The following is a 14,639-nucleotide window of genomic DNA, read 5'->3' on the forward strand; positions in this document are numbered from 1 at the left end:
TTCAAAAAAAGAAATTTCTCAAATTAAAGCAAACCTAGCTGTAACACCCCCAAATTACTCACTTTTAAATAAATAATTTAATAAATAATATTTGAGTAATTTAGGAGTATTACCGCCACGTGACTAACACGCTTTCGGCAACCAACTACTAACTAACCAAAATAACTTGCAGCGGAAGACTTTAACCAAAAATAATAATACTTCTTTATTAATAAAAGTAAATATTGTCTCAATACTCAAAATAAATGAAACACTCTAATCTAGGTGAAGATCCCTTCCTAGTATGCTCCATGCACATCCAAAATTCACCTGCAAATCTGCTTACCAAAAAGGTAAACAGGGCAAAGCCAAATAGGAAAAAGAAATACGCGTCAGTATAAACTGAGTATAAATGTACTAGATAAGTAACACATTTGTTAGTTCATAATAATTTTTTCTTTCGAAAACTCCATCACCAATAATTCAAGAATAACTCTTTAAGAATAACTATTTTCAAACACTTAATAATAATTCAAGAACAAAGAACAAACTCTTTCCAAACACTTGAATAATAATTCAAGATAACCTTTTAAGAACAAACTCTTTCCAAACACTTGAATATAATTCAAGAATAACTTTTAAGACAAACTCTTTCCAAACACTTGGATTAAAAATAATCCTGAAAACAATTCCTCTTCTTATCTCCCCTTCTATTTTGCTAAGTGTGCACACCCCCCAAGCTAGTCATCCCATCACGGAGCTATATCAAGGGGTAACTATAATTGCCAACAAGTGGACTTTGAATCTCTTGATATTAATCAAGCGGAAATAATAATAATATGACTTGTAAGTCATGAATAAACCTCCTTTCCTCATAAACAACTTTTTGAACATTCAAAGTTCATAAAAACCAATCAACCTTTCCTTGTAAAAATAATTTAATTTTCCAAAAAGGATAACAAAACTTCTATATATAAAATGATTGATAAAATCATTCCTTCTTTTCACTTTCAAGAGTGAATAATAAATATTTAACCATTTAAAAAATTTCTAAACCAATCCAACCATAAATCAATAAACAACTTTATCATATAAACCACATTTTAAAAGATCTAGCTACATAACGTACCTTGATCTTGCACAAATAATACTAGTATCTTCACTTATTCTTATACTTGAGCTTTCTCATAACCAACCAATAAGCAATTTCCACATGAACTTAATCATGAATTTAAACATGAATGACCTATCATGAGCATAATATTTTTGAGTAAGAAATATGAAAATATTTTTCTTAAACCAAAGAAATTGAAACTTGAATAAGAAATATAAAACTAGAATAGATAGAAGAGAAAGAAGAATTTGAAGTAGAGATATGATTCTTCAAAGTTTTGTGTGGAAAAGATGGCTAAGGTATGGGGTATTTATAGGAGTAGAATAGGTAGTACTTAATTTCAAAATTAAATAGTTTGTAACCTTCACCATAAATTAGGGATTAAACCAAGATTTGTAACTCCATCATAAATTTGGAAGTTATAGGAAAACAAAACTCCCCATTCACCATAATCCCGTAGAAATTATGGCCCTAAAAAAAATTTTTTTTTTTTTTTTTTTTTTTGGTTTTCTGAAATTTTTTGACTAGGATTTAATACCAAAAGCTTAACAAATCAATTTTGGCGCCATATTCCCGCCAAAATAATTAAAAATCATGAAATACTAAAATACCCTTTGCTTAAAATATTTATTTTGAAAATAATATAAATAAATATTTAATTATTAAATAAATACTAAAAATAGGGGTATTACAGTCTACCCCCTTAAAAGAAGTTTCGACCTCGAAACTTAAGACAAAAAGTCATAAACTTTCCAAAAACGGATTAAAATTCAAAATTGTAGTTTCTGACTCAAATGCTCATGTCTAAAATGCATATATGACTCAAAAATATGCTAAAATGCATAACTATAGTAGAAGCGCGAAACTCTATCGCATTCTACCCCCTTAAAAGGAGTTACGACCCCGTAACTCGACAACTAACCTCGAAAACAACGCCGGATATTTCTTGCGCATATCCGCTTAACTTCCCATGTTGCTTCCTCAATATGATGGTTTACCATAATACTTTGACTAATCTTACATCCTAAGTTGAGTACTTCTAACTTTACTATCAAGGATTCTTACAGTTTTTCTCGTAAGTCAAACTATCATCTAATTCAATGGCCTGGTTGCAGCACATGAGACACATCCGAAATATACTTCCTTAACTGAGATATATGGAAAACATCATGGACTCGACTTAAATCATTTGGCAAATCAACTTATATGCCACTTTTCGACTTCTTTAACACCTCATATGGCCCGATATACTTTGGACTTAACTTTCTTCTTCCCAAATTGCATCACCCCTTTCATTGGAGATATTTTCAACAATACCTTCTCCCCAACCTGAAACTCTTCATCCCTTCGCTTCAAATCAGCATAACTCTTATTAGCACTTGATCTTTTCTTGAATCACTTTCACCTTTTCGCCGTCTCTTTGAGGAATTCGGCTCCAAGCACCACAGTTTCACTAATATCATTCCAGCAGACTGACTCTACACTTCCGACCATATAAAGCCTCAAACGAGCCATACCAATACTTGCATGATGACTGTTGTTGTAGGAAAATTCTATAAATCCAAGAAATCTCCCACGAACCCTGATACTCCATAACACAAGATCGCAACATATCTTCTAAAGTCTGAATTGTCGTTCTTTGTCCATCTGTAGCCGATGAAAAGCTTTACTCATAAAAATTAGTCCCAAAGCCTTCTAACAACTCTACCAAAGTTGAATAAGAACTGTGAATCACGATAAAAATAATGTCCTTAGGCACACCATGATATTTCACCACCCACTTTACATATGCTTTAGCCAATTGATCCATCGACCAAGTATTCTTCATAGGTATGAAAGTTGCAGATTTAGTTAAACGATCTACCACTACCCAAATTGTATCATTTCCAGCCTTAGTTCTTGGTAATGCAGACACAAAATCCATTGATATAGAAACCCATTTCCAACTCGGAATATCCAGAGACTGAGCCTTCCCTTGCAGCCTCTTGTGCTCAAACTTGACCTTTTGGCATGTGAGACACTTAGCCACGAACTCTGCTACCTTCGCTTCATGTTTGGCCACCAGAACATTTGTTCATGTCCTTATACAACTTATCACCACCTGGGTGTACTGAATAAGGTGAGCTATGACTTCTTCCATTAATTTCCGCTTCAACTCTTCTCTATTACTTGGTATACACCACCTCTCCTTGAACGAATACTTCCATCATCGGCTATCTAAATCCGATCCTGACCATCCTGGATCTTCTCTCGAATCTTTTCTAATTTTCATCCTATCTCATCATAGATTGAGGGTTGAACTGACAAAGAACCCAACAATTCTTTAACACCTCCTTCTTCTAGTACCTCAATACATTTCGAAAACTCGACACATAACTGACTGGCAACACTATTACATTAACCGAATGACTCGACTTTTGACTCAATACATCAACAACAACATTAGCTTTCCCTTCATGATACTGGATCTCGAGATCATAATCCTGATCACTCCAACCACCTCCTCTGCCTCATGTTCAACTCCTTCTGAGTGAAAATATACTTTAAGCTCTTATGATCCGTGTACAACTTACACGTTCCCCATACAAGTAGTTCGCTATAACTTCAAAGCAAACACTATTAACTAATTCAAGATCATAGGTTGGATAATTCACCTAATATGGTTTTAACTGCCTAAAGCATAAGCGATGACCTTCCGGTTCTGCATCAATACACACCCTAACAAATTTCGAAGCATCACTATAAACATCATACTGCTGACTTTCATCAGGTAGAGCCAAAACAGGTGTTGTAGTCAACCTTTCCTTCAAAAAAAAAAACTTCCTCACACTCTGGATTCCTAACAAACTTACATTCTTCTTCATCAGGCTAGTCATTGGTCTCGAGATTTCGAGAAATCCTTTACAAATCTTCGATAGTAACCAGCTAACCCAAGGAAACTCCTTATATCACACACATCTTTGGTATTGGCCACTCGCGCACCGCTTGAATCTTAGCAGGATCCACTGAAACTCCATTCCTTTAAGATAACATGTCCTAAAAATGCAACCTCATCCAACCAAAACTCAACACTTAGAGAGCTTGGCTACAACTTATGCTCTCTTAGGGTGGACAAAACTTCCCTCAAATGCAGTCATGACTGCTCCTAACCTTCCAATATATCAAAATATCATCTATAAACACAACCACATATTTATCCAAGTATGGCCTGAAAATCCTATGCATCAAATCCATGAACATTGCAGGTGCGTTATTTAGACCAAATGGCATCACTGTGAACTCAAAGTGACCATGACGCATCCTAAACGCAGTCTTAGAAATATCACCCTCAACAATCCTCAATTGGTGATAACCTGACCTCAAATCTATCTTCGAGAAAATTCCCACTCCCTTCAACTGATCAAATAAATCATCTATTCTCGGAAGCAGATACTCATTCTTGATCGTCACATTGTTCAACTCCCGTAATCAATGCATAACCTCAAACTACCATCTTTCCTTTTCACGAACAATACGGGTGCATCCCAAGGAGACGAACTAGGTCTTATACCCCCTTTTTCCAATAACTCCTCCAACTGAACTTTTAACTCTTTCATCTCAGCTGGAGACATTCTATAGGAGCCTTTGAAATAGGTCCGGTTCCTGGCATCAAGTCTACGGTGAACTCAAGATCCCTAACCGGTGGCACACCCGGTATCTCTTCAGGAAACACATCAGGAAACTCAGATACGACTGGGATCTCCCTATTCTCATCTTCCTTTTCAATCCTCTGAACTCCACATAAGAATAACGGACACCCCTTCTTCACATAAGATTGAATTCTCATCGCAGACACTATCTTCATTCCCTTCTCCTTCCCAAGCTTCCTATAAGTCACCCTTTCTTTCTTGGACCAACTAAGGACACTTCTAGGCCTCACAATCAATCTGAGCCTTAATCTTCCCAACCATCTCATCCCCAAAACTACATCGAGGTCTGACAAGCAAACTCAACTAAGTCGGATGAAAGTTCACCCAACTATCACTAAAGGTACTTGACTATGCAATAGTACAATTAAACATTCCCCTGATGGCAATGAAATCTAATGAAATAACACTGGACTGCTTAACTGGAGCTTTTCTACTAAAGTGCTAGAAATAAATGAATGAGATGCTTCTGAATCAAATAATACTTTGACAGACAGAGAATTAATGGAAAAGGTTCCAACTACTACCTCAGAAACATTCTGAGCCTCACGGCGGTTCATGACAAAAACTTTATCTTTAGGCTCTGATACCACTTTGTAACACCCCCAAATTACTCACTTTTAAATAAATAATTTAGTAAATAATATTTGAGTAATTTAGGAGTATTACCGCCACGTGACTAACACGCTTTTGGCAACCAACTACTAACTAACCAAAATAACTTGCAGCGGAAGACTTTAACCAAAAATAATGATACTTCTTTATTAATAAAAGTAATTATTGTCTCAATACTCAAAATAAATGAAACACTCTAATCTAGGTGAAGATCCCGTTCCTAGTATGCTCTCATGCACATCCAAAATTCACCTGCAAATCTGCTTACCAAAAAGGTAAACAGGGCAAAGCCAAATAGGAAAAAGGAAATACGCGTCAGTATAAACTGAGTATGAAATGTACTAGATAAGTAACACATTTGTTTGTTCATAATAATTTTTTCGTTTCGAAAACTCCATCACCAATAATTCAAGAATAACTCTTTAAGAATTAACTATTTTCAAACACTTAATAATAATTCAAGAAAAAGAACAAACTCTTTCCAAACACTTGAATAATAATTCAAGATAACCTTTTAAGAACAAACTCTTTCCAAACACTTGAATAATAATTCAAGAATAACTTTTAAGAACAAACTCTTTCCAAACCACTTGGATTAAAAATAATCTGAAAACAATTCCTCTTCTTATCACCCCTTCTATTTTGCTAAGTGTGCACACCCCCCAAGCTAGTCATCCCATCACGGAGCTATATCAAGGGGTAACTATAATTGCCAACAAGTGGACTTTGAATCTCTTGATATTAATCAAGCGGAAATAATAATAATATGACTTGTAAGTCATGAATAAACCTCCTTTCCTCATAAACAACTTTTTGAACATTCAAAGTTCATAAAAACCAATCAACCTTTCCTTGTAAAAATAATTTAATTTTTCCAAAAGATAACAAAACTTCTATTATAAAATGATTGATAAAATCATTCCTTCTTTTCACTTTCAAGAGTGAATAATAAAATATTTTAACCATTTCAAATTAAATTTCTAAACCAATCCAACCATTAGATCAATAAACAACTTTATCATATAAACCACATTTTAAAAGATCTAGCTACATAACGTACCTTGATCTTGCACAACAATACTAGTATCTTCACTTATCTTATACTTGAGCTTTCTCATAACCACCCAATAAGCAATTTACCACATGAACTTAATCATGAATTTAAACATGAATGACCTATCATGAGCATAATATTTTTGAGTAAGAAATATGAAATATTTTTCTTAAACCAAAGAAAATTGAAACTTGAAACTTGAATAAGAAATATAAAACTAGAATAGATAGGAAGAGAAAGAAGAACTTTGAAGTAAGAGAATATGATTCTTCAAAGTTTTGTGTGGAAAAGATGGCTTAAAGGTATGGGGTATTTATAGGAGTAGAATAGGTAGTACTTAATTTCAAAAATTAAATAGTTTGTAACCTTCACCATAAATTAGGGATTAAACCAAGATTTGTAACTATCCATCATAAATTTGGAAGTTATAGGAAACAAAACTCCCTCCATTCACCATAAATCCCGTAGGAATATATGGCCCTAAAAAAAATATTTTTTTTTTTTTTTTTTTTTTTTGGTTTTCTGAAATTTTTTGACTAGGATTTAATACCAAAAGCTTAACAAATTCAATTTTGGCGCCATATTCCGCCAAAATAATTAAAAATCATTGAAAATACTAAAATACCCTTTGCTTAAAATATTTATTTTAGAAAATAAATATAAAATAAATATTTTATTATTTAAATAAATACTAAAAATATGGGGTATTACACTAGCCTTGAAGAGCCTAACTCGAGCAAAACCCCCAATATAATTGCGTTCATTTTTAAACCTAAATTGAACCGCCAAATTCTGAAGAAACTCTAGTTTGTGAGTGGAAAGCAATTGGCCACTGCTTCGTTGACCATGACAGACAACGCTGGCGAACATTCTCCGATACTTTCTGCAGGTGTTGGTCGCCGGTCAAACTTATTCAGGGCAGTTGTCTTGCTCTCTCTCTCCGATCTGCGTTTGGTCGCCTACGAGATGTGCACACCATCTCCTTGCGCCTCGCCTCGCTTTGGGCCTCAGATGTAAAGAGTATGAACTTTTAGGTTCATTTGGATGCATGCTTGCATATACTGAAGTTGCATGGGATCTGTGCCAGTATGCTACATATTCTATGTTTTCTGTAAAACCCATTAGCTGATTTTCATGAGAGAATAATAGTGGTTCCTACTGGTGTTGGACTTAGTTTTACACGCTGATATTTTATCAGCTGTACCATTGAATATTGATACCCGGATCGCGTGTCGGACCCCCATACCACGAAACAGGTCGCACGTTCCGAATCACGGGTGGAATGCGACCCAAATCGCTCTAGGTCACGACCCGTTTACTTAGACCTGCAACTCACCCGAGGATGTATGGAAAGAAGCCTGTGGCTCTGAGTACTCTTCGGAGACATGTATGTTGCCAGCTAAACAGGACGTAGAGGACAGAGAAAGAGAAGGGAGTGTAAAAGATATATTAATTGTGGGGGCTGTTAGTCTTCTGTAGCTCTAGCCCTAGGTTTTCCTCATCTTTTGCTGTCAACAGTCAACTCATAAATTAAAGGGATTGTAATGTGTGGGGCTTTACAGCTGTATTCAAATCGATTTCTTCTAACAAATAAACAAATAAGACTTTACCCCCACATACCTTTCTAGTTGCATTCTCTAGCGTTTAAGATTTTACATATCAATAGCTTTTTATATAAATTTTTCAATTTCTGCTGTTGATAAAGAGTTTCATATATATTTTATTTATTTCTTACCCTATCGTAACCGAAATACTAGGGGTAGCATTCCCCGTACCCATTCCTGTACCCTGTATCGATTTGAATTGCGTTCCATGTAACACTGATCTGTACAATCACATTGCTCTTTTTTGTTTTTTGTTTGTTTGTTTGTGTGTGTAGCTAAAACTGTGAGTTTTTTTTGTTTTTTTTTTTTTTTTTGTTTCTAGCATCTAGCAGAGAAGTTACCAACACTGTTGGACTTTCATGAAGAGCTTCTAAGCCTTGAAGCTGCAACAAAGGTTCATTGCATTTTGTTATTAGTTGTCACTACTTTATGATAAATCTTTGCATATCGGTTGAGTCACAACTTGTTTCATTTCAGATACAATTGAAGTCCTTGGCAGAAGAAATGCAGGCTATAACCAAAGGATTGGAAAAGGTTAAGCAGGAGCTGGCTGCATCTGAAAATGATGGTCCTGTTTCTGAGGTTTTCTGCAAGGTACTGATCTTGTGTGTGTGTGATAGTTTTATTGCTCTACAGGATATGACATCTGTTGCATGTCTTTGATTTACTTTTTGCCATTGTCCTTGGTACTGTTAGATTTGTTTCTTCGGGTGTTTCTTTTACGTCCTCGTTTTTGCAGGGCTGTAACTTCTATTTTTTTTTTTTTGGGGGGGGGGGGGGTTGTTCTATTTGGAATGGAGTTGATTTCACTCCTTTGTTTTATTAGCCTTTTTTCGCTGAAGTCTGACAGTTGATAACCCCCTCAGCCCTTGGAAACTCAATCTTACCTCACCCCTCAAAAATCTAATTCATAAGTAATACCTCCCAACGACTTAAGATAGAGATAGAGAGAGAGAGAGAGAGAGAGAGAGAGAGAGAGAGAGAGAGACTTGGTTACGTCATATTTCTTATGAACTGTCATAGCTAAGCAGACATTAGAGGAAGAGGAAGAAGATTAAAGATTCATAATCTGGGAAATTATAGCATTTGAGGATAAATGCAATTCTTTGAAAGCTTGTTCCCTCACAAATTCTTACAGAAAGGAACACATTATTCAACTAGATTTTCTCTCTCTCTCTCTCCTCCTATGTCTATAGGAAATCTGCTTCTCTTTTCGCACTTTATACTCTATCCCATCTATTGTCTTCCTCAAGTTACTACTAATTATTTACTATGCAACTTACTATACTACCTTCCGTTAGGCCAGGCGGCTTAGGTCATTGCATTACCAGCCACCCGAATTTCCACCTTGTCTTCTAGGTGGATAGTAATCGATGCTGAACTTCCGGCCTTGACAACAATGGTTTCTAAGTTTCCATCACTTCAATGCGTTGGAGCCCCTTGTTGGTGAGTTCTCTGGCTTCTTGTGGTGGTTTCACCCGAATTTCCACCTTGTCTTCTAGGTGGATAGTACTACTGGCTTTATGATCCTGGAAGTTTTCGTGGGAAGATATCAGGGAGTGCGGTTCATTTTGGTGTGCAGTTGAAAGACAGTAAGTTGACTTCGGTTTTGATAGCTAGGTGCACGTAATTACAAGTGAGTTGATCTATGAACTTGGTCAACAAATTGGGTTTTAGAAACTAGGTTAAGAAATTGGGTCTTGAGTGAGTAAAGCCAGACAGAGGCTTTCGGGCTGAAGGAATGAGAAGAAAAAGTATGTTCTAAAAATGGGGTGACTAGGCATGAAATGGGTTGTTTTATGAGTGAAGGAGTGGAGAAATTGGGATTTGGAACTGGTGCAAGGGAAGTGGGCGACAAATTAATGAGCCCAGCAAAATTTGTGCCTCATAAAGAAACGTACAATTTTTTTCCTGAAATTGTATCCCATTCCATGACTAAACCAAGCAGTACGAGTAGAATATAATTCATTCCTTAATTGAACAAAATGCATTAGTTAGTATAGGATTTTTGATCCATACCTCCTTGAAATTGGTTTTCAATCCATACCTTCTTGGTCTAGGTTCTCAATCCAAACATCTCTTATTTTTCTCTTATGTTAATGGATGTGAATTAGACTCGTTGGTTTACCCGTCTTTAGTGTCGACATCGACAGGGAACAACGGACGAACCTGGGTAGATGAATTTGGACTCGGCGCTTCCTTCTTCCCCTGGCAGCCATTTCTGGAGGTCGAGTGCTTTTCGCGTTTTTCTTCTTCTCTCTCTCTTTTTTATGCGTTTCTTTTCTTTCTCTTGTTTCTTTGAGTGCCTTTCTCACTCCCCAACTTAGATAGGTACTATTTATTACTTTTGCTAGGGAAAGTTGGTATTCGCGTGGGCTTCAACAAATAACTTGGACATGGACTTGGACTTCTTATCTTGTGTGGGCCCACTTTTGGGAAATACTTTCTTTATATTATTACTGTATGTGTATTCAGTGTTACCTAATTCACCTTTCGAATTCGCCAATTCGCCCAAAATGGGTAAAAAATGAACTAAAACCGCCCATAATTCGCTTTTCTCAATTCGCCAATTCGCGGGGGAATTAGGTAACAATGTTTGTATTTCCCATGCAGTCAATATATTATTCATTTTCCTATACTAAATTTGAGGAACTGAATAAGTATACATTTTAGCAAAAAACTGTAATTTTATAGCTATTTATTGCTTATATATTAATAGAAAGAAAAGCATATTTCCAAAAATTTAAATTTAAAATTGACTACTTAAACTGTAAAAATTATCGTGTCCCTGAGTCCAATTTTTAAACCTTCTAAAACATGTCTCCGAATCCTTGATTTTGAGATATCGAGGATCTGACACTCGTACCCAAGTCCGAGCATCATAGGTTAATGTTTCATTACACTTTTTTTCTTCTGGTGCTGTCATGTGGAGGTTGTAAAAGTGCCACTAAATGTTAGTAGGATTCAATGGTTCATTAGTGTCACCATACTTCCACATGCATCTCCTAAAATCTTGTACCAGTCCACAACGTAGCAAAATGATACCAGATGGATGGAGTTAGGCTATTAGTTATAGCCTATAAGGATCACAACTTCTCTTGGATAGTGTTTTGTATTGAGTAAAAATTACATTCAAGAGAAGAACTACGTGTATCATGTTTCTAAACATGGTTAACAACGTGACGACGAATCCCATCTAACATTTGTAAAAGGAACATAGCAATATAAAAGAAAACACAACATAACGAAAATAAGAGTGAGTTGTGTCGTAGCTTTCCTCTGTTTTCCTTTAGTAAATTGACAAGTGTTGGAATGTGGAGTATCTGATGGGGACGATGTGTTGGGTTGTCCAAAGTTTTGTGTACACAGGGTAAATTTGAGTGTCGAAGTAGCATAGGCTATTGGATTGTGACACTGATATTTTCAGCTGGTTAATGCTGCATTTTGATGGATGAGATTGGCTATAATTGAATTTGTTCTATAATTGTATAACAAGACATCAATAATTAGAATTAATTTTGCTTGGTAATGGTGTTATCTTTCTTTGTGCCCTTTCCTGAGGGAAGCTTCTCCATTTTCTTATCAGATAGTCAAATGAGTTAGCTCCTTTTCCATTTAGAACATGCTTAATTTTTGTGAACAGTTGTTCATTGCTTATTCTTGGTTTCTCCTTGCTGGATGTGATTAGTTCTGTGTGAGGAAACTTCTTAGCTCGGGAACACACCTTATTTTATTTTATTTTCCTTCTATAGAGACTAAAGGAATTCGTTGGCGCTGCTGAATCAGATGTGGCATCTGTGATGGATGTTTACTCTGTAGCGGTAATATTCCTTTTAACTTCAATTTGGATTGCTGCATATATTCTTCTTCTTCTTCTATCTAACTTATTGTGAGACAGGGTAGAAATGCGGATGCACTTGTCCTCTATTTTGGTGAAGATCCTGCTAAATGTCCTTTTGAGCAAGGTATCTCATTGTGTAGATTATATACTATTGTTTTATAGAGCTCCTAGTTGTGTGCTTTCTTTGATTTTATTTTTTGTTAAAGGCTCAAAGAAAATAGCAGAGTATATTTTTATTATCATGTTCTCAGCTTTCCACAGTTGAGCCAAACCTTTTATTTTCTTCCCTATTCAACAAGTTTTATTTTTTTCTTGTTGGGTGAAGACTTTCCTATAGAGAACGTGTTCTGGTGTGTCAGATAATGTGCACTCAATTTCATAGTGTTTGCAACTTAGTCCCCTTTAGTCTATCCCAAAAAATATGCGTGGTCTTCATTTACAACCCAGTTATTCTCTTCTACTTCCCACATGAACTTCTATTAATTGCATGCTACTCACAAATAGCATTATTAACAAATTAACAATACAAGGATGATTGTGAGTGGATATACTGCAATTTTGACTCTTTTTCTTCATTAATGATTTTGAAATGGTTGCAAACAATCTGGAATAGATGGAGTATGTCTGTATGTGTGTGTGCATATGTATGTTTCTAGCTATTGCTTTATATACCTTACAATATGAGGCAGTTGATATAAATTTAGAGTTAATCAAGGGTAATTGTGAGTGCAAAATTAACAATGCAAGAGTAATTGTGACTTCATATACTGCAATTTTGACTCTTTTTCTTCGTAAATGATTTTGAAATGGTTGCAAACAATCTGGAACAGATGGAGTATGTCTGCATGTGTTCGTGCATATGTGTGTATCCAGCTATTATTTTATATACCTTACAATATGAGGCAGTTGATATAAATTTAGAGTTAATCATTTCAGAAGTCTTTAGTAGCTCAAAATTATCAATTTTCATGCTGATGAAGTTAGCCCCTCGAATGCAGTTGCACAGACTCTGTTGAACTTCACAAGATTGTTCCGGAAAGCACATGATGAAAACATTAAGCAGGCTGAATTGGACAGGAAAAAGGCTGAAAAGGAGGCCGAAACGGAGAAGTCAAAAACAGCCACTCCGTCAAAGAAGAGTGTAACGTGATGCAAAGATGGCCGTTATCTCTTGCAAAAGCCCAGAGTCCCACTGTGGTGAAGGTCTTGTGTCTCACATACACAAAAGCAAAGTTGAGCTTTTGTCACTGTTTGTGCTGATACTGAAAAATTCTTCGTGGCGAAGCAGAACGAGCTGCAGTCGAGGCCTTGTGAACCTGCGGACTTTTTCTGTCCGTGAAGAGCTTGAGTATGTTGAATATTGATGCCATACAGTCCAGTTAATGCGGTTGTGGGTGATTGGACTGTCAGACATGTATCATCGCAGACACGCTAGTCCGCCCATGTGGATTTTTATGCCATGAACTGTTGAAAAATGGTCTGTAAATGCCTGCTGAGAAAGCACAACTGTTATGACATGCCAAATTAATCTACTGGACTCGATGCTGACTTACCAATCGTTCTACAAGTGATTGAGGCAGCAATTTCGATGTTGAAGCGATACCCTCAGGATGGTGATCTCCAAAGCTCACCCTGTACCATGCCACCTTGTACAAAGCTCTAACCTGTAGGTAGGTATGTAATTTTTTTGTAACATAATATATTTGATTTCTTTTGGTTTTTTCCTTCCATAAAATTGGATAGGAGAAGCTAGGATAAAAGGTATAACCAAAAGTTTTGTATAGAACTTTAGGGTGTTAGAAAGGGAGATAGGAGGTGAGTGATTTTGGTTATATTTTTATTCAATGTAATTGTAATGCAAGGAGAGAGTAGAGTTGGGAAATGGGAAATCACTTGTTCGGTCGATTCAAATAATTGCCTACAGGACCGAGATGATAATTCTCTATTCGTTCTGCAAGTTCTTTCATAATCCCAATGGAAAATTATAGTGAAAGATATTAGTGCCATCAAGGCCTTGTTTGGTTTGTTAGAAGTGGTCATTGGATGTATTATTGATTGCTGCTTTAAGAGCTTGCTGATATATTGTGGTTTGCTTTGGTTGAATCATGAATGAGTCGCTTTTTCTCTACTTTTTTGTTTTTTCTCTACTTTTTTGTTCCCTTGGAAAAAGAAACAAATTATAAGTTCTTAGGGCTCATGGGCACTAAAATTTTCTTGGAAGAGAGAATGAGACTGTTGTTTCGTTAGGAAAATTCGATGACAGACGAAGATGCTTATTTTACCGACTTTTGACGGAAAAGTAGTCAAATGAACACAAATTTGGGATAAAGCAAACAAACCAATTTTTCCTTGTGTTGTGAAATGGGTAAATTGTAACCAGTTACAAGCAATCCTAATACTAACTTATTATGCACTGAGTTGATAATTGATGAGTTATGTAGATATATAGTGAACTTATACACAATATAATGGATTTTATTAATGGAAAACATATAGTGAAATTATTGCATATCGGAGGACTTAATTTTCATGTTTTAACATGCAGGAAGATGTAGGTTTATATCGTGACACGTGCTTTACCATATAGAAAGATGAAGTTTGTGCATGATATAGTGAGTGTTTGAATGATATAGTGAGAATATGCATGGTATAGTGAGTGTGAATGATATAGTGGAATGTTTATAAATGATGTAATTTATGCCCGACATATTATGATTCTTCATGATATAGTTAGTTTTTTCATGAT

The 14,639-nt window shown here is 35.7% G+C and overlaps 1 protein-coding gene across 1 annotated transcript in view; it reads left to right on the forward strand.

Annotated features, from left to right (window-relative positions):
* LOC104887255 (formin-like protein 20) overlaps positions 1 to 13,996 on the forward strand; it is a 28,278-nt gene extending 14,282 nt beyond the window's left edge. Inside the window, 5 exon segments of the mRNA XM_010671857.4 lie at positions 8,375 to 8,446; positions 8,530 to 8,646; positions 11,805 to 11,873; positions 11,951 to 12,017; positions 12,892 to 13,996. Of these exon segments, the coding sequence (XP_010670159.3) occupies positions 8,375 to 8,446; positions 8,530 to 8,646; positions 11,805 to 11,873; positions 11,951 to 12,017; positions 12,892 to 13,043 (477 nt within the window). The 3' untranslated portion in view covers positions 13,044 to 13,996.
* Positions 13,997 to 14,639: the final 643 nt, after the last annotated feature.

This window comes from Beta vulgaris, chromosome 2 (assembly GCF_026745355.1).
Source record: "Beta vulgaris subsp. vulgaris cultivar EL10 chromosome 2, EL10.2, whole genome shotgun sequence".
NCBI classification, from domain to species: domain Eukaryota; kingdom Viridiplantae; phylum Streptophyta; class Magnoliopsida; order Caryophyllales; family Amaranthaceae; genus Beta; species Beta vulgaris.